The sequence below is a fragment of the Aptenodytes forsteri genome, unplaced genomic scaffold (assembly GCF_000699145.1).
Source record: "Aptenodytes forsteri isolate BGI_AS27 unplaced genomic scaffold, ASM69914v1 Scaffold553, whole genome shotgun sequence".
NCBI classification, from domain to species: Eukaryota; Metazoa; Chordata; class Aves; order Sphenisciformes; family Spheniscidae; genus Aptenodytes; species Aptenodytes forsteri.
Genome location: NW_008796203.1, coordinates 17,476 through 35,665, shown reverse-complemented (window position 1 = coordinate 35,665; position 18,190 = coordinate 17,476). Strand labels below are relative to the sequence as shown.

The 18,190-nt window shown below is 50.3% G+C and overlaps 2 protein-coding genes across 2 annotated transcripts in view; one reads left to right on the top strand and one right to left on the bottom strand.

The window, feature by feature from the left end:
• The first annotated feature begins 344 nt into the window (after positions 1 to 344).
• ZNF541 (zinc finger protein 541) lies at positions 345 to 17,398 on the top strand. Its single transcript, XM_009288187.1, has 15 exons — positions 345 to 642; positions 1,873 to 2,122; positions 3,325 to 5,014; positions 6,449 to 6,507; positions 8,187 to 8,346; positions 8,938 to 9,105; positions 9,869 to 10,190; positions 11,040 to 11,103; positions 11,857 to 11,999; positions 12,485 to 12,588; positions 13,445 to 13,520; positions 14,216 to 14,304; positions 14,771 to 14,911; positions 15,734 to 15,894; positions 16,269 to 17,398. The coding sequence occupies exons 1-15, from the start codon at positions 345 to 347 to the stop codon at positions 16,459 to 16,461; spliced, it is 3,918 nt and encodes a 1,305-aa protein (XP_009286462.1). The 3' UTR covers positions 16,462 to 17,398.
• The window catches only part of LOC103906313 (zinc finger BED domain-containing protein 1-like), a 5,275-nt gene continuing 4,438 nt past the window's right edge, over positions 17,354 to 18,190 (bottom strand). The window contains exon 2 of the mRNA XM_019474358.1: positions 17,354 to 17,704. Within this exon, the coding sequence (XP_019329903.1) occupies positions 17,354 to 17,704 (351 nt within the window). The remainder of the gene's footprint in view (positions 17,705 to 18,190) is intronic.

Below are 18,190 nucleotides of genomic sequence, written 5' to 3'. Positions count from 1 at the left end.
CCTCGGGGAGAGCCCCCTCACCCCCAACCCCACGCTGCTCCCCAGCCCTCCAAGCCTGCCTGCGGGGTCTCAGCAGCCCTCCTCTGTTTCAGAGGGCAGGGGTGTGCCTTGCGTTTGCAACGGGCATCGGGAAACTTCTGTTTTCTTCTCTGATAAGGTATGGTTGATACAGGGCTGGTGCCCCAGTTGCGGTGCTGGTTAGGGTTTGGTGAGTAACACCAAAATCTTATTTAACTTCTCCTTTTTACGCTCTTGTTTAGGAGGCTCGTTGTCCGCACGCCCTTGAGTTTTGCTCTGGGTGGAAACGAGACCACCTTTAACTGGCCGTAAGGTCGGCGGTGGGCATGGACCAGTACCCCTTCGGCGACGAGAACGCGGTCCATTTGGAGATGCATCTCCCTGGATTTTCCGAAAGCCAGGGGCTGGTCTGTAGCGAGGCCCTCAACCACGATTTGTGCCTAGATGCGAAAGACGTGATGTACGGGGGGCTGAGCGGCTTGGATGTGGTGCCTGACCTTCCAGCCGCGGATGCGGCCAGCGACGCTCTGGAGGCCGATTTAAACGTGCTCTCTCTGTACCCGGCGAAGGACTGCCACTCTGTTCAGCTCCTTGATGAGTCTGACTCGCGGCCCTCGCAGCACGGTGAGCGCGCTGGACTCGGCGTTCTCTTACTTTGAAGGGTGCCTCGCAGATCAAAGCAGCTGGAGTTATTTAGTACCTATATAGGTGGCGGAGTCCATTACGTGGGAATATTTTTGGGGTAAAGAGGTGGATATGTGGGGTTTTTTTAATCAGTAAGCACTTCGAAAATGTTTCTTGTTGCCTTTTACCTGTAAAATGACGTTCAAATTGGTAAGGCTGTAGAAGATGATAATAATTATAACACCTCTCTTTGACAGGAATTTCACTTCTGTCCTATTTTCTTAAAATTATACCCTGACAGGAATAATGTGGTTTGGTTTTTTTTCTTTTTTTTTTTTTTTCCAAGAGTCCTTGCAACCTGCTCTCCAGCTGGAAATGGAAAATGCAAAGGCATTAAAATGATAGATTTGCCAAACATGTTGCAAACATCTATATTAGTGGCTTTCCCTGAAGCGGAGAAGAGACATTCCGTTTAATTCTTTCTGCGTTTCAAATTCCCTGTGAAATGGATTAAGCAGAATGGGCTTTTTCTAGGTCTGCCGTTGCAAGGAGAGCGCCTTTAGTGAAACGCTCTTCTGGAGGGGATGGATGACTTAATTGCTAATGTCTCTAAAAGCGCACGCCCTGTTTGGGTGGCTTGAAAACAAAACGAATGAAAATCTGTAACTAGCAGCGCTCGAGTAAGAAAACGAGACTTTCTCCTGACAACTGGGGCCTGCGTTTCTACTGGTTCGCCAGTTAATAACAGCTCGTAACGGCTCGTTCCTTACTCGTGGGTGGGGAACCTTGAATTGTCTCCCAAAGTCCAATCCAGCGGGAAGTGCCTGGGTTGTCACCTGAGTCGAATTGCTGTAGGTAAAACACCTTGAACAATGTGGTTTGGAGTTGTCCCGTTCCCTCCCTCTTTTCCCAAGAAAGAGGGGAAAGTGGTAAAATTCATTACAACGAGGTCCAAACCGGCGAAGGACGTAACTTGTGTGAGGGTGGGACGTGGGTTTAGGTGTTTGCGGAGACCCCAGAAATAAAGCAGCTCCAGAGCTGCGGATCGTAAGAGGTGGGGCAGGTCTGTGGGACTTCCGTACTCGTTTTTGTGCGGATAGTCAGCCATCGCAACCCACGGGCCGGAGCCCTCCAACGGAAGCGTTATAAAAAGAGATGTTATTAGTACTAAAGTGAGAAGCTTGTCATTGCGAGAGTAACCTGAGGATATCGCTTGCTCCCTTCCTTCAGAGCCGGGGCTTCCCACGCCAACGGGACCGGAGGAGGCTGGAGGAGGAGGAGGAGGAGGCGGCAGCGGCAGATCCGCAGGGAGAGGAAAGCGTCCCCTCGGCTTTCCTCGGACCTCGCTGCCGGGCTGCAGCCGCTGCGGGAAGGTGTTCGGCAGTGCCAGCGCTCTCAGCAAACACTGCCTGACTCACAGCCAGAAACGGGAACACGTCTGCACCGTCTGCAGCAAGGCCTTTAAGCGGCCGGACCACCTGTACGTAGGCATTCGCCGTTAAAAACGCGTGGAGTTGCTGCGGCCTTGTTTACCAAATGTAAATAAGGTTGGCTTCTGCGGCACTTCGTTTTCCAACTTCAGAAGTTACAGCGATTGTTAGTCTTGGTCGTGTTTTCAGGCTAGCAAACGCTGTGAAGTTGGGTTACAAAACGACTTCCCTAGAGGATGCAAATCAGCTTTGAACTTTCCAGAGCAGGCTGGTGCAGGAAAAGCCTCAAAAGTATCTTATTTCTGTCCAGCTGCAGAAAAATCTGTAATACTGAGCCCTACAATAGCAGCTAGTCTTTTTTTTTTTTTTTCTTCTTTCTTCCCCTGTCTGATGACTGGCGTGGGGGAAATCGCGTGGAAGCTGTTTGTACTGGAGAGTCAGCTTCTGATTTTTGGCAGCCGCTGTTTTAGGAGCTGTTGCAAAAGATCGCTTATCGATGCAACCGCTGCCCGGAACCCTACGCTTCCCGGTGCCGTAAAGCTTTTATTACTAATTCTGGAAGGCTCTCGAAACACCAGCAGATCGTTGCGGGTCCGGTTTTTGGTGGTGGTAGTCCGGGGCTAAATAAAACACCGTTACGCTTTGTGTCAGACCGGGGCGGTTGCCAACAAACCTATTCTGTCCTAAAATGTGCCTTTATGAAGTGACAGTCTGCAATTCTACAGTCAGTTTCCCGTTGTTTTAGGTAACGCGCCTGCCTAACTTTTTCTGTCTCTCTACCAATTTCTACTCTACCCTTTTCTACTCTAAAACGAGAGAGAATTGTAACCAGCCTTTAGTTTGTGTCGACTGGCGTTGCTCACAGGTAGAACGTGGGTTGAGATCCCTGCCGAGCTGTGTTCTGATTTGCTTCATCCTTGCTGAGCGCGGGGGGGCTGATAGGCTGGGGAGATCCTCTTGGATTTGGGGAGAATTTCAGATCCCTTTTGAGTTGTGTTTCTGGAGAGGTGATGGAGCAAGCGGGATTGTGCCGCGTCCCAGTGGGAAAAGCAGTCGGAGGGCACTTTAGTGGACCTCTTCTGAATAGAGGCCAAATTCCGCTTTGATTTATGTCCTGTGCTGCGTCTCTGCCTTGAGCAGAACTGTGCTAAACAGAAGGACTGCAAGAGCTGCGGTAGCTTAGGTGCAAAATGACTTCCTTTTTCAGTTGGAAACGCTAATACGCAATCTTTTCTTCTCTTGATCACCGCAGGAGCGGACACATGTTGACGCATCGGAAAATAAAACCTTTTGTGTGCCCGGAGCGAGACTGCGATAAGAGTTACTGCGATCACCGTTCGCTGCGCCGGCATTATGAACTGCAGCACAGCTTGTGCCGCTTGAAGGAGGCTCCGAAGGAAGGTGCCGGGGGGGAATCCCCGCTTCTTCCTGGTCTGTATATCCAAGGCAGCGGGAAATCGGTGGACAGACTGACTGCGCGCTCAGAGTCGGGCTCTTTCCCACCCGAAAGAGACCTGCTCGGGTGCGCTGCGAACAGCTTTGCGAACCAGAAGCTTCCTTTGGCTGCCTTGCCCTCCGCAGAGCACGCAGGTGCTGCCTGGACAGATTCCTCCCCAGCGAGCCAGGCCTCTTGCCTCACATCTAACAGCAGTGGACTTTCGGAGGCTGCAGGAGGCAATACATCGAAGGATCGCCTCTCTTGCCAAAAGAGCGCTGCTTCTTCCGACGTCTGTGCCGTAATAAATCCCGGCAACGTGTCTGTGATCGCGCCGGGTGAGAACGTAGTTACCAACCTGACCAGCAGGTCTTTTATTTCAGAAGCCCAGTTCTCCTCGGAGCCCGCGGGGCTGCAGTGTTGTCCCGACGGCGCCCTGCCTTGTTTTCCTGTGTTCGGAGGGCAGAAGCTGTCTGCAAACCAGTCGAGCAGTAACTTTCAGTGGATAAGGAACGTGCCGGTTTGTGCTAAACCCAAAAGGGATAGCGTCTGCCTTGCCCGCAAGCTGCCTGTCGCAGCGCAGGGTGTTTCAGAGGGGTTCGCCGGACCTTCCTGCACCTTCTCGGCTGCGTACGAGTGTCCGGATGCCTTGTCTTTCCCCGTTGCACCTTTTAAAGCTGAAGAGGACGCGCCGAGTGAGTCGGCCCTCGGTTGTTTCGAGGAAGCCTTTCAGTCGGCGAAAACCCACGACTCCCACCTGTGGGAGAACGCTGGGGAGTTGAGTTTTCCGGAGGTTTGGAAACGCGGTGCGCTGCAGAGCGAGACCAGGCAGCTCTTCCCGAAACCCCAGGAGCCTGCTGAGTGCCCGGAGCCGCTGCAGGTGCAGCAGCACCTCTTCCGGGTGATCACCAAGTCTCAGCAGGTCCTGTCTCACTCCCGGGCGCTGGCTCCGTCCCTGCTGGCGGCTCCCGAGGCCAAGCACCTGCCAGCAAACCCCCTCCAAGCGGGGTTTCAGCAGCCGCCCCCCTTGGCTCCCCAGCTTCCGCAGCCGACGGAGTACGAAGGGCCTTCCACGTACCTCCAAAAGGCTGTACCCCAGTTCCAGGGCGTTTCCTCGGACGGGGAGAAACAAGGACCGCAGGCAGCCCCTGCCTTTCAGTCCCCCATGAAAGAACACGGGGGATTAAGAGACTCTTCTGTTCCTAGCCAGCTCCAGTATGGAACGCGTGGAAGTGCCGTGGGAAGCCACTCTTCTGGGAGGTCGAATCAGCTAGAAAACAAGGCTTCTGCATTTAAAAAAGAGAAGAGTAAAGATCGTAGCACAGAGACGGGCGGGAAACCGCCGGCGGGTGCTGGCCGGTCTTGGCGTCTGCCTGCCGTCCGCAGGGAGAGGCTGACTTTTGGCCTGAGCTGCGCGGCTCCCCCCAGCCAGGTGGCCATGGCGTCCTTCTCGTCGGCTCCTGCGGCCGGGGGCACGCGCAGGCTGACCATTTTCAACAGGATTCAAGTACGCCAATGGGCTCTTTCTTTACTTTGAGCGGTCTGTTGCTTGAGTTTGGGTCTCGGAGCCGTTGGCTGCCTTCCTGCGCTCTTTTAGGTGCTTTTTATTAGTGTTGACAGCTCTAGATTCACCCATAACAGTGCTTGGTGCTTACGCGGCAATTTACACATCCAGAGCGCTCTGAAAACCATTAACTAATTAATCCAGTGCCAAAGGTTTAGAAATAACTTAACCAGATCAAGTCTTGGGATATTTAGTAACGTGATACGTAGCCTTTCACCTGGCTTCGTGGTCGGGCTTGCGCCCAGGTATAATCAAAATCAAAAAAATCAAAAATCAAAATCAAAAAGGATAATCAAAAGCTGCGAACGCCTGAAGGTTCAGCGAGCTCGGTGCCCGTGGAACGGGAGCCCCTTTCTCGAGCGGAAATAATTGGTGTCTCGTTGCCCGTGGGAGGGCAGGGAGATCAAGAGTCAACCTAAACGGACTTCTCGCCTTCGGAGGTTAGCCTCTGGAGGTCGAAGTCAAAATAATTAAGTGAGGGTAGTCAAATAGAATAGTTAATTGAGGGTAGTGGTGGAAGCTTGCGTTACGGATAAACGTGCTGCGGCTGTTTTGGGGACTGAATATCTCCGAAGTCTGGGGTTGGTTTAAGTGCTTTGTTGGTAATTAGTCAGATGCCAGGCTTACACGCGGATGTGAAAACATCTTGCCCCGTCCCGAGGGGGTCGCCGCTGCCTCATGCGTCGGGCCGAGGGGACTGGCAGCCCTCAGGACGGGGAATTTCTAACGCGCTGAGGTTAAACCCTGTCTGTGTTGCTCCTGTTTCCGCCCTGGCTCCTCGAAAAGGTGTTGCTTCAGCGGCCAGTGGCTTAGGGGAGTCTTAGATTTGCATTCCTCTAACTCCAGGAGATTTTTGGGGGCTGGGGTGATGCGTGGGGCACGAGCGAATCCCCGTCCTGCTCCCGAGTGCCTGTTGTCGGCCGGGCAGCGTGGTGTCGGCAGAGTCGACGCCCGCAGCAGCTGGGGATCGGGATGATCCCGTCCTCCCCGCGTCACTGGAGTTCTGGAGCCAGGCACGTGGCACGGGAACGACGTGTGGCCGAGGAATCGGAGCGTGGCCGCCCCTGCCTGCGGCTTGTGATGGAAATAATGCGGTTTGATACCGGCGTTGTGTAAACGGGGATTCCCATTTGCACGTGTGCTTACAGCGTGCACGCGTGTATCGAAGTGTTACGAGGAGTATTGATTAATGACTAAAGATTTATGGGATTTGGTAACGAGCGTTGCTTTGCTGCGCAAGTGCAAAGTGTTATTTTCATGGAGAAAACGGCTCAGATGTTCCATTTCTTTTTTTTTAACGACAGAATGACTATATTTTAAGGCTTTACTTGCAGGCAGAATAACATCTGCTTTTGATTATTGTTTCTTTAACTGCAGGGTGGAAATATCTACAGCCTCACGAACGCAGCAGAGGAAGACAACTTGTCAGCTGGGTGGTAAGCAGGTTGCACTGAAGTTTTGAGGGTGGCGGTTGTTTTCTAGAGCGCGTTTTAGCACCTGTCAGGCGCATTTCTTTTCCCTCGGGGTTGAGATTTAACGTAGCCTGTTCATTTGGCTAGCTTTAGATTGTGCTAATTAATAGGTGTTTAAATTAGAATGGCAAGACTTCCAACCTAATTTCTAACCCACAATCGTAAAAACCGTGCAGCGACTGAAGCGTGACCGGGAGGTGACTTGAGTGAAATGTTTAAGACTGTTAAGGACGTAATAAGGAATGACCTGGCTTGTTCTTTTCACACATTACAACGACAAAAGACCAAAAGTTCACCGTGGAAGTAAAGAAATGGAAATCTGGGATAATGTTAAGGGATTCACCTCGTCGAAGGCTTTCCGGGGGGGGGGCGGGCACGGGGTATGGGCTTCGCTCTCCGTCTCATTCCCGGTGAGCAGCCTGCCTGTAAAGAGTATTATTGCATTATAATCGCTGAGGCAGGCCCTGAATTTAGGTCTTAGAAGCGATTAGCTAATTTTATGGTTAATTATTTTTTTTTTAGAGTGAGTTTGTGACTCGATTCTCGCCGTTGAAGAAAATAAACACACTTCCCTCTTCTTCGGTAATTGCCACTTTCTTTTGGCGCAGGGACTGCACACCTCTGGTGTTCTCTCTGTACGTAAATCGTGGCTCTGCCACCTTACTGCCCAGGCTAGGTAGCTTGCCATTGGCTGAGCGAGAAAGCAAGCTGCTCCCTGGAGAGAGAAAAAGAAGAGATTTTTATAATCTCCGTCCTTCTGAGCAGCAGCGCAGTCCCCACGCAGCCTCGGAAGAGGTGCCTTTTCCTGCAGCGCTGCTGAGCAGCGCAGGTAAGGGAGCTGCTCTCTCTCAATAAAAAAGAAGAATTTCGTCGCTCTTTGGCAACAAATGAAAGTCGTGGTTCCTGGTGAGCCACGTGAAAATAATTACCTGGTCGAGCGGCCTTGGTAGCCTGCCCGGTCCTCCGTTTCCGTGTCAGAAGAGGTTCCGAGGATTAGCCGGGCTATAGGAAGGGCGAGGCAGTAAGTATGCTGCGCTGGGAAGCTTTAACTTCGTTTGCTTTGGTTAAACCACGACAGCTTTCTTCGTCGTGTGGGTAGAGAAATGGCTCTGCAGGACTTCCAACGTCGCCTTTCCCGAACGCTGAATTCGCACGGGGGAGTGACCCGCAAATGACGCGTCTTTCCGCTCACGGAGTGGGATCTGTCAGAAATCCCGCAGTGCGTGGAACGCGTGGTGGTGAAAGGAAATCCTTCTGGAGTTTTTAACGCAGGTCGTTCTTTTTTGGTGTCGCGGTTCAAAAGCGATGTATGTAACTTTGAAAATAATATTTGCACGTATCTGTTCATAGGTACAATTCCTGTAACCGCTCAAAAGAGGAGGTAGCTTAACTGCGTCTCGTATTTAAAGCTGTATCTTTGTAACGCTGGCGATTGATGCCCCGCTGGGGATCTTTCTCTAGTTAACATCTTTTGCTGCTGAATGAACTGCAGAGATTTCCCAGCTAGACGTGAAATGAGCTCTACGGCAGGAAGCGCAAGCGTGGATCTAATGTTGATAGTGATTAAGTTATTTTCTTTTTTTAAAAGCGGTTCAACTTTATAACGTTAATTTTCCATCCCTTTATCTCGATTTTTCACTTAGCAATAAGAGCGGTGCTGCTCCTACTGATGGCAGCAGCGGTGAAGGCGGCTTTCTCCGCAAGGACTGCGGTCAGCTGTTTTACACCGAGAACGGTCTAGAGAGCCACGGGTGTTTTCGTGGCGAACAATGGCATCCACCACAAAGGAAGGAGGAACAGCAGGTAAAGGGAAAGAAACTGAACCCTTCAGTGCTTGTTATTGAACAGGAATTTGAATTAAGGTCGTGAGGATTCTTTAAAACCTGCCTGTAGCGTATGGAGATAAAAGCTGTGGAGTAACTCACCCTTTGTACTGAAAATTCAGATGAGTACAGGAGTGGGATCCAGAATCAGGGTGCTGCTTGAAGCCCTTCGGGCGGTTGTTACGTAGCGGACGTTCTTGAATGATGGTACTATTTTGAAAGCTGCTGCTATTGCTGCTATTGCAGCAATGTTCCTTGCTCTACAGCTGTGAAGCGCGCGTGAAAAGTGTAAGCCCGACTGTTCTAGCTGATAGTGTGAACTTGGGAGCTCAGTTTTGTAAAAATAAGAATAAGGAATTGGCGCGGTAGGGATTCCTGTCCTGGGCTCTTGCTAAATTACGTTGTGCTTAGAGAAACTTCCTCAGCGTGGCAGCTCTTATCATCACTATTTTATGTAATGGAGAAACAATTCGGAAGCGACTTGAAAGAATAGTTTGCGAAGCGCCGTGGCGTCCTCAGACGGCTGATGCCAGAAGATACACCTCGTACCCTTGTCTGTGTTTGCGGGAAGGTGTGCGATGCCGGAGACGTAAACGCTCAGGAACTGTCGCTCCAGGCGGCAGGAGGTGGAAACTGTCCCTCAAAACCCGAGGTGCCTTTAGAGGACGTAACAGCGGCTCCGCTCGTGATTCCTGTCTCGGTGCCGGTGACGGCTGCGAACTCGCAAGGAGGGAACGAGGTGGGTGGCGACTGCACTCCTGGAGTATTTTAATGATTTAGCAGTGACACCTTAGTTGGCCGACTTCGCTGGAGTCGCGTCTTTGAGCGACTGGTCACCGGCGTGTGAGTTTCGCTGGCTTAGCCGGCAGCTTAGCGTTACGGCTCCCTTAAATCCCCCAAATTATATTCAAATGACGCGGCAGTGATGGCCTTGGTGGTAATTACTACGGAAATGGACGTGGTAAAGGTTCCAGGGTCCGTCCGAGTAACTTGTCGGAAACATGTAACCCACTAATCACCTTGAGTTGTGTGAAAATAAAAGATGACGTGGGAAGTATCAACGGTAGGGTGCAGGACAGACGCTTGGCATTAAAGCCTAGGAAAATGCTCGGAATTTTGCTAGGCAATTTAAAGAATTTCAAGACGATTTCAGAAGTTACTTTCTTTTTCTTTCAGCACTCTCTCTGACTACCAAAAAAAAACTTGCGGAGGGTTCTTTTCAACAGCTCTCGTTCTCATGAGTGTGTCTGTTGGCTTCCCCAGAGCCGTCTGCACGAGTGAGGAGTGGAGCAGAGGGTCCTCTGACTGCGCTCCTCACGCAGGTTTGGGGATTTGGTGTTCGATATTGAGCTCGGAATAATAAATCACGCCGAGAGTCTAGAAGAAAACCAGATAAAAACCCTACGCAATCTCAAGCTTTCTTCTGTATGTTTTCAAGTGCCTTGAACTTGTTCCGCTGCTTTTCTGTGGATTTGACGGTTTGTTTGGAATTGTTTGTCCAGGTTACTGAAAAGGAAAGCCCGGATGGGAAGGACCTCAAAGAAATCTTGCACCAGAGAAAGAGGCAAACGCGGCCAAAATCACTCTTTATCCCACCTCCGCCGGCCCCTGAAGCCCAGCCGGGGATGGGAGGGTGTTACCAGAGTAACCTTCGTTCGCCCGTGTTCCTGGTGGATCATCTGCTGAGAGACTTGTTCCAGCGCTCTCCTTACACGCCGCCTCCGATGCTCAGCCCCGTGCGGGAGGGATCAGGCCTCTATTTCAGCACTCTCTGCTCTTCCTCTGCTAACGGTGATCCCAACCAGCTGTTCACTGCTGTATTAGGTAATAAAACCCTAATGTCTGCACTCAACAGATAATAGAACTGGAAAGGAATCCAGCTGGCTATCATACGGACTGCAGGAACAGAAAACTCACCCGCAGTCCTTTTCTCCAAGATGGGTGGGTTATAAATTAAAATGGTATCCACCTTCCTGTCGGGTAAATTACTGCATCGTATGCGGGCCAGTGGAAATACGGGTGTTTACATGTAGCAGTTTGAGTTACTCGTAAACTGATTTTATTGTACCAGTTTGCGGTAAAAATTCATCTTAATCTGAGTATTAAACACAGGTAGTGGCTACACCCAAGCAGTCCTGTCGTGAAACTGCCGAAGATGCTACGGTGGGCCCCTGCGTGTCAGAGGCGGCAGCCCGGCGAACGCAGTTTTCCTCTGGGTTCGGCTTCAGCTCGGTGGTTTGTCATCTGTAGTTATTCAGAGACCGCGGCCGAGTTAAGGAGTCGCGCCTGCAAATAGGGGCAGGCCCCGGCTCTGCTCGTGCCTTCCAAAGAAGGCTTTAAAAACAATAGAAGTACGTGACTTCTACTTTGCGATTCCTGTCGTGGAACAGGGGGACGTAAACAGCCCACCAGGGTTTTGCTCTGACACTGGCTTTCACTTACGAAGAACACGGAACTGCTCAGCCCCTGCGTGGCTGACTTCTGACCCGTGGTCAGGTGCAGCTGTGAAACTGCATCCGGATGGTCCACCTCGAGAGCTTCCAAGCGAGCAATTTCACTGAAAGGAGGGGAATTCCGAGAGAATAGTGGTTTGCGACGACGGGGATGCGAAGGGAGGCCAAAGGACGGTCTCGGCGGAATGATTTTCATCTTGAGCATTTTTATCTCTTTCAGGCAGAATGGACGGGGACTTTGGATTTTGTCTGATGAAGGATAACACCAAAATCAGCATTCAGCCGTGAGTTATGGCGTAGCAGCTAGAACAGTAGCGAACGTTTGGAAAATGGGCGATGAGGGAGCCGCGGTTTGGGAGTCGGTGTGTGGTTGGTTCAAGCGCGTGGGCTGTGCAGGCCTTCGAAGTTGACATTGACCTTCTCCCTCCCATGAGCCTATGGCTTGGCCGCTTCTCTCGCTGCCCTGCATCGCTGGTGAGGTTAATAGCGTTTTTTTGGCTGGATGATGCCGCGTGCTGGCCAGAGTGAAGTTGCAACAAAATGCCCAGGGCCATCCCAGTCAAGAACTGGCTTCCTTTACCGGTTAGGCTGGCGTCATAAATAAAGGTGCCCGCCTCCCTCCTCCTACACGATGTTCAGAGGTCCGTTTTTTGGCCGCGGTCGCAGCCTTCTCTCTCTCTTTTTTTTTTTTTTTTTTTTTTTTTGCTGCTCACTGTGAGTCTCAAAGTGAACCTCTCAAATTTTGTCAGGTTTTGAGGAAGGGAGAACAAACTTCCTTGATTGACTGGGGAAAAAAGGATTCCAGGGATAGCGCGGTGCCGCTGTTGGTGCTGAGAAGCGACTGTGAAAGTCGTTAGAGGAGAGCTAGTGATGCTTTGCTGCGAAATGCATGTTGTATACGTGCCGTATTTATTACAGCTGAGCCTCGCTCGTCACGTAGCCCCTCTTTCGAAGCGCGTGTGTATGTGTCTGCGTGCTACCATGTGTGTGTCCGTTCACACCTTGCCTTCCTCACCTCCTCTTTCTTATTACTTCAGGCACATCAACGTTGGAAGCCGATTTCAGGCGGAGGTGCCGAACCTCCGGGATAGATCACAGTTGGGAAAGGATGAACAGGCAGCGTCGCTGGTGTGGAAGCCCTGGGGAGACATCGCAACTAACCCGGAAACACAGGACAGAGGTTTCTTTAACACTTTTCTGCCAAGGCCACCCCCGAGATACTAGGGTTCAAAAATTCCACGTTTTCGCAGCAGCTTCTTGTACGTTCAGATTCTCTCCCTTCCTTTCTCGACCACCTTCACGCGTGGTAGCGTTAGAGGGAAGGAGATTGCTCCGTGGCGGTAGAACAGTGAACAAATAACAGCTTATGCTCTCGGTAGCATCTTGCATGAGAAATGGTCAGGGGCATTTGTATCTGTCTCGCCTCGTCTGCAGCGACCTTGGAAGAGGGGAGATTTCGTCTCTGGAGTTGTCGGCACCAAAGCTGTTCTTAGGGTAGAGACAGCGATAGCCGGATAGCTGGGACATCTGCCTTTTTTTTCTGTGCCTTTTCTTGGTCTCCAGTCTGTCTGTTGCACTTGTTCCGTTTTCCCTCTCTCTTGTATCGCACCTTTTCTCCTTTCTTGATGGAAAAGGACTTTCTGTTGGTTTTCGTTGCATTTGCAGTAACAGAACTGCTCAACATGGCCTGCTCCAGCGTCATGCCGGGGGGAGGAACGAACCTAGAGCTAGCCTTGCATTGTCTGCACGAAGCACGAGGCAATGTTCTGGTAAGAAGCAGCTATTTGGTCATAATTAATAACGGGCTAGGACGGCCTCTGTTACTGGTGTGAGGTGGGAGCCGCTCCCAGTTTTCTATTCCACAGGCTGGACTCTGGTCTCTTGGCTAAACTCGCAGAGTTCTTGTGTGCTGCCTGTTGCCGCAGCCTGCACGAACGTCTCTTGGGATTACAGACCCTGTCCTGGTGTATGCATAAGAGCTTCTTTTGTCTCTTGTAAATTACGTGACAATTCGGAGGATATAAGTACTACTCCCCCGAATGCCAGGAGTGAAGGAATTGCCATATTAGATAAAACCCGAGGTCTGCTCTAGATAAACATCCTGCGCTCGGCAATTACAACAACCCCGGGCGCCCCTCGCTGAGCAAACACCTCCAGCCCGGTCCCGGTTAAGCCCCGGGTGGCTCTGCTTTGCTCCCGTGTTCTTTGAAGAAGGGATTTAACAGCTCGCCCAAATATAGCGGAGGACTCGGTGTATGCTGCGCCTCCACGAGGAGGCTCTACGAGCACGTCTGCTGCGGCAGGGACGAGCCGAAAATGATTCCGGCAGAGAGGAATCTTCTCCTGGAGGTGGTGGCAGGCAGGGTCCCGCGGCTTGGTCCCCAGAGATCTCCTGATCTCCTGAGGTCCCGTTTTCCTAAAGCACTTTGGTGCGGATTGAGGAAGTGTTTCCATCAGCTGCGGTGGGCTGAGGTGATCCCGAAGCGCTGTTGCTGAGCATGGAGCGAGCAAAATCTTCCGACGGTGGACTGAATCACTGAAGTAGCAAAATACCTGAAAGCAAGAATTTACCTTTTTGCTCCTCCTCAGGGGGAATCTAAAGTCTTTTTACATTAAATCTTGCAGGAGGCTCTGGAGATGCTGCTTTTTGGGGCGCCTCAGAAATCTGAATCCCATCCTCTGGCTAATTATCGTTACGCAGGTAAACTGGAAGTAGAGCTTGTTCCTTCACCAGGAATGCTAACAGATGCTGCAATTCCCTTTCTGTATCCTGATTTAAAGTTTATTTTGAATCTAAAGTCTTTTTACATTAAATCTTGCAGGAGGCTCTGGAGATGCTGCTTTTTGGGGCGCCTCAGAAATCTGAATCCCATCCTCTGGCTAATTATCGTTACGCAGGTAAACTGGAAGTAGAGCTTGTTCCTTCACCAGGAATGCTAACAGATGCTGCAATTCCCTTTCTGTATCCTGATTTAAAGAGTTTATTTTAAAAAAAAAAAGTGTGTTCTTTGGGGCGGGGAAAGTAGTGGCAAAGCACTTTCAGTTTTAATCTGTTTACGGTGCTTTTTTACACGGGGGATGCCTCGTTTCTTGTGTTTCAGCCCGCTGCTTTGACGTGCGCTGCCCTGCAGTGACACCCAACGGGAGGAGCACGCTGAAGTGCGGCAACGCCAAATACTCGTTGCCGTACGCTCTTCCTGTCAGTTGTGCCCGTGCTTTACGGCACGCAGGGCTTATCTGCTGGCTGTAATAACTAGTATTGCTAATGCATTCGCTGCTGCATTTGGTAATTGCTTTCTGAAGGAGGAGAGACGTCGATACGTGGCTAATAAATTGTGCTGATTTCTCTTAGGCTGCGAGTGATCTAATAATTTGCGTGTTGCTGTTTATTACTAGGTTCAGATACTTGGACGCCTCTCGAGAAGCAGTTGTTTAGAAAGGCTTTTTGCGTACACAAGAAGGATTTTTACCTGATCCAGAAGAAGGTAAAGCCGTTGGGCCGCGGTGGATCTAGGGCTGTTAGGGTTGACAGTTTTAACCCAGCAAGCCGTATTTTGGGTTGTGTGCTGGAGTCCTGTTCTTTGAAACCTAGTGTCTGCTTCTTAATGCTAAAAAGACACCGGTACAAGACACTATTTGCCCTAGCGTATAATTACAACAGAATATTTAATATCTCTGGCACAAAACACCAGAGATATTAAAACAGGAATGAAACGCTCTGCTGACCACCCGTGTGAAACGTACAGTTCTGCCCTTCCAACGCGTCTTTGCAGCCTTTTCAGAAGAGGAAGGCTGGTTTTCTGTCTGATCTCACCCGTACGTTGCGTTGCGATAACCGGAGAGAAATGGGGGAAGGAAAAACTGTGCTAGATGGATTTGTTGTATATCTGTGTCTTAAATGTTTTGCTACAGTATGTCCATTATAGATTGCTTCTGTTTTTCTCACAATAGATTCAGACTAAGAATGTGTCCCAGTGTGTTGAATATTACTATATCTGGAAAAAAAAAATTAAGTTTGACTACAGTCGAGCTCAAGTAATAGCAAAAAAGGTCAAGAGAGACAAGGATGAGGTGGAAGAGGCTGAAGAAAAGGTAGAAAAACGGCTGGGGATTTGTGCGAGAGGCCGCTCCTCCATGAAAACGTCTTCCAGTGCTCTGTGAAAGGCGCGGCAGATGCTGCCCAGGGAGAGGTTCTGGTTTTATTCGGCTGCTGCTTTGATAAACTTATTCTATAGAATAACTTTGAGACAGCGGAGCGGTATTCCGCAGTTAGCACCATTACTAAACCGTGCTGCTACCCTTTACAGGCAGCGTTTGTTCTTAACGTGCTGGCAGCCTTGCTGATTGAAATAAGAGAATTCCCCGCTACTCGCTAACGTTAATAATCCTGTTCGCATTAAACTTGTTGCTGATGATTTTCGGGGTTGTTCTGTACCATCCCAGTAAAAGGGAACTGCTGGTGACGCGGCTCTGCGCGGGGATTGCTAAAACGTTCCCTGCCGGCAAACAGGAATTTGGTTCACAGAAAGGTGGGTTTTTTGTGTGCGTGTGGTAGAAACCGGGTAACCATGTAACTTCAGTGCTTAGTCGTTCTACGCTTTAAACCTGTCGTATAGACTTCTGCGGAGGAAAGTGCTATTCCGCTTAGGGCAGTATAAATAATACGTTTTTTCTTCCAAGGTCTGTGTTTGCACCCCATCCTCACAGTCGAATTAAAGCGTTTTTTCGGCTATTTAGCGTTCGGAGGAGTGTGCCTGGGCAGACTTGGGCCGGTACATTTTTGTGCCGGACGTCTGTCATGCATTCTCGGTGCCTTTCTCGGCAATTCAGAGAGTTTTCAAGCTAGTTTTTTTACTTTAGCTGTCCACCTTTCTGAAGAGAAGGAAAAATGAATAAAGGCTCTCTGATTTACAGGCTGTTTGCAGCCCGAAGAAGAGGCACCGTCTTCTGCCTAAGGAAAGCATGAAGATAAAGCAGAAGAGTCATAAAAAGATGCCCTGCAATCTGCGTGAGTCTTCGTACCAGGCTGGAAGTGCCGACGATGGGGGCGTATTTCCCTGTAGAGAGTGTGAAAGGTAGCTATTAATTTTTCTTCTAGAAACCTGCTGCTTTTGGTTAAAAAGGATTTAAACTTTCGAAGCCGCCCAGGGGGCGGGGGGGGAGGGAGCGGAGCTGAGGGCAGCTTGAGGATTACCCCTGCCCCTGGGCCTCCCTGCAGCTTTGTTTGACTTTGCAGCCAACTTTCAACCCGCAGGTCTGTCGCGTTTAACCACCACCGTCCCACGCAGCCGGGGGTACCGGCAGAATGAAGCAATGGAACTGTGTCGTACCGCGCATCAAAACGCACAGAAATGCACAGAAGCAGAAATAATGAAGCTCGGTTTAACGGTGTTTATCGAATGGAAAAAAAAAACCCCAAACCAAACCCTGTTTGTTTTCTAACTTCCAGGGTGTTTGACAAGATAAAAGGTAGGAACGCTCATATGAAAAGCCATCGCCTGCAGGAGCGGGTAGAGCCTCTCGTGAAGATTACGTGGCCCTTGAAGCATTTTAAAAGTGAGGCAAAGATGGAAGAAACCCAGATGCTGACCTCCTCGAGCGGTAACTGGGAAACTGTGATTTCCGAGCAGCAACGAGGTTAGTTTCCTCTGCTTAGAAAAAAAGACATAAACCTTCTCTAGCATCGGAGCGGTGGCTGAGCTCTGAGGAGGATTAGACGACAGGAGGTTGCCCCCGCTCTTCAGGCTAATCCGTCAGGAGCACAGCAGCGGTCGTGCCAACGCTGAAAAGCCGCCTCGGCTTTTCCTGCCGTGGAAAAGCGCTCGGTGAGGCTGCCGAGAACGTTCGCTAAAGGGCCTCTGGAAGAAAAGCCGCGACTTTGTGTGTGTAGGGTGTTTTAAAAACTTCCTTGGGTTTTCTCAGCGGTTAGCGCCAATGGCTGGTGTCGAGTTTGACAGAAAGGGATGTGAAGGCACCGAATGTTCCTGACTTGTATCAACACGGCAAAGACGTGTGCTAAATGAGGTACGCGTGCCTGGCATTGAGTTACAATTATGCATGGTTGGGAAAATACGCAGCTGTCAGTGGCTGTGAAATAGCTGTTGTACAAATACTAGAAGCTCTTGACTTCTGCTTTTGCTTAAAGAAGTCCTTTGCCTCCATTTAAAAGGAAAGTTGGCTGCCCTTGGCCCTCACTTCTTGCTATCAGTTTCGGGGTTTGGTGTTGCTAGAAAGAAACAGAACAGGGAAATCAATGGGAAATTGTCATCATATTTAATATCTTGGTTTGCCATAAAGGGATAGTCATGCACAGCATTTCAGATCTCGACCATAGCACTCTTCTGATCCAAGTAAGGTTTGGTTTTGGGGGTTTTTTAAATGTGTTTTCTACTTAGCTTAGTAAACTGGGTTCTTGAATAGCAGGTGTAAAAGTTCTTGGACTGCTCTTGCTGGTTATGCTATAAATAATTAAATAGTTAAAGCAAAGTTCGTTACGCTTGGTTGGTGGCGCGGACACGGCATGCTACCTGCACATCAGTCTCGAAAGAAGAACCTGGGCACGTGCTTCCGCGGGCCCAGTCCCTCGGTCGGTGGGCGGGGGGCTGTAAAGATGGATCCGTACTGTCCCTGAAACTCTCTGGAAAGCTTAAAGCTGGGGACCGCAAACCCGTCGAGTCTGGGGACCGATCCAGGCTGCAGCTTGCCGTTGCGTCGAAGCTCCTTCGCTTTCCAGTCCGAACGCAAACGTTTCCTTCGTTTTGCTGTGGCAAAATCCGAGGTACCGGCTCGGCCCGCTTCCCGCAGGGTGAGGGACGGAGCAGGGGCTGCGCGCGGGGGGGTGGGGGTGGTCCCTTGTTCGTTTTGCCACCGGAGAGTGCTCGGGCACTGCGGCGAGACGCGGCAAAAGCAGAACCGGGGCGGTTAAACCCGTTTGATCTGCTGTGAGTCCTCGCAGTTGTCTAGTGGAGTCAGCGCTAGCCTTTCGCAATATTTAAAGCACCGTGTCCAGTTGTGGTGTTGCTGCACCGATTTGTGTCTACTTGCATAAGTATCACCGCCTCGCTAAACTGCATTTGGTAGTGAGAATTGAGGGTTTGATTAGTTCGACGAATGAAATATAAATAAGGGGTCTTGTCTCCACTGTTGTTACACTAGGAGGGATAAAAAGCTTCGTGGGGGTTTTTTTTGTTGTTGTTGTTGCCAGGCCACAAGGTTTTCGTGGCTTTGTTTAGTTTTTGCGAGGCTGAATAGTCATGTCCGCTACAAACAAATCTGTATTTCGGTTCCATTTTCTCTTTCAAGGACCGATCTCCAGGTCTGGGCCTCGATGAACTTCTTTACCCAAAGCAGGAGGAAGCTTTGTGGAGTGGG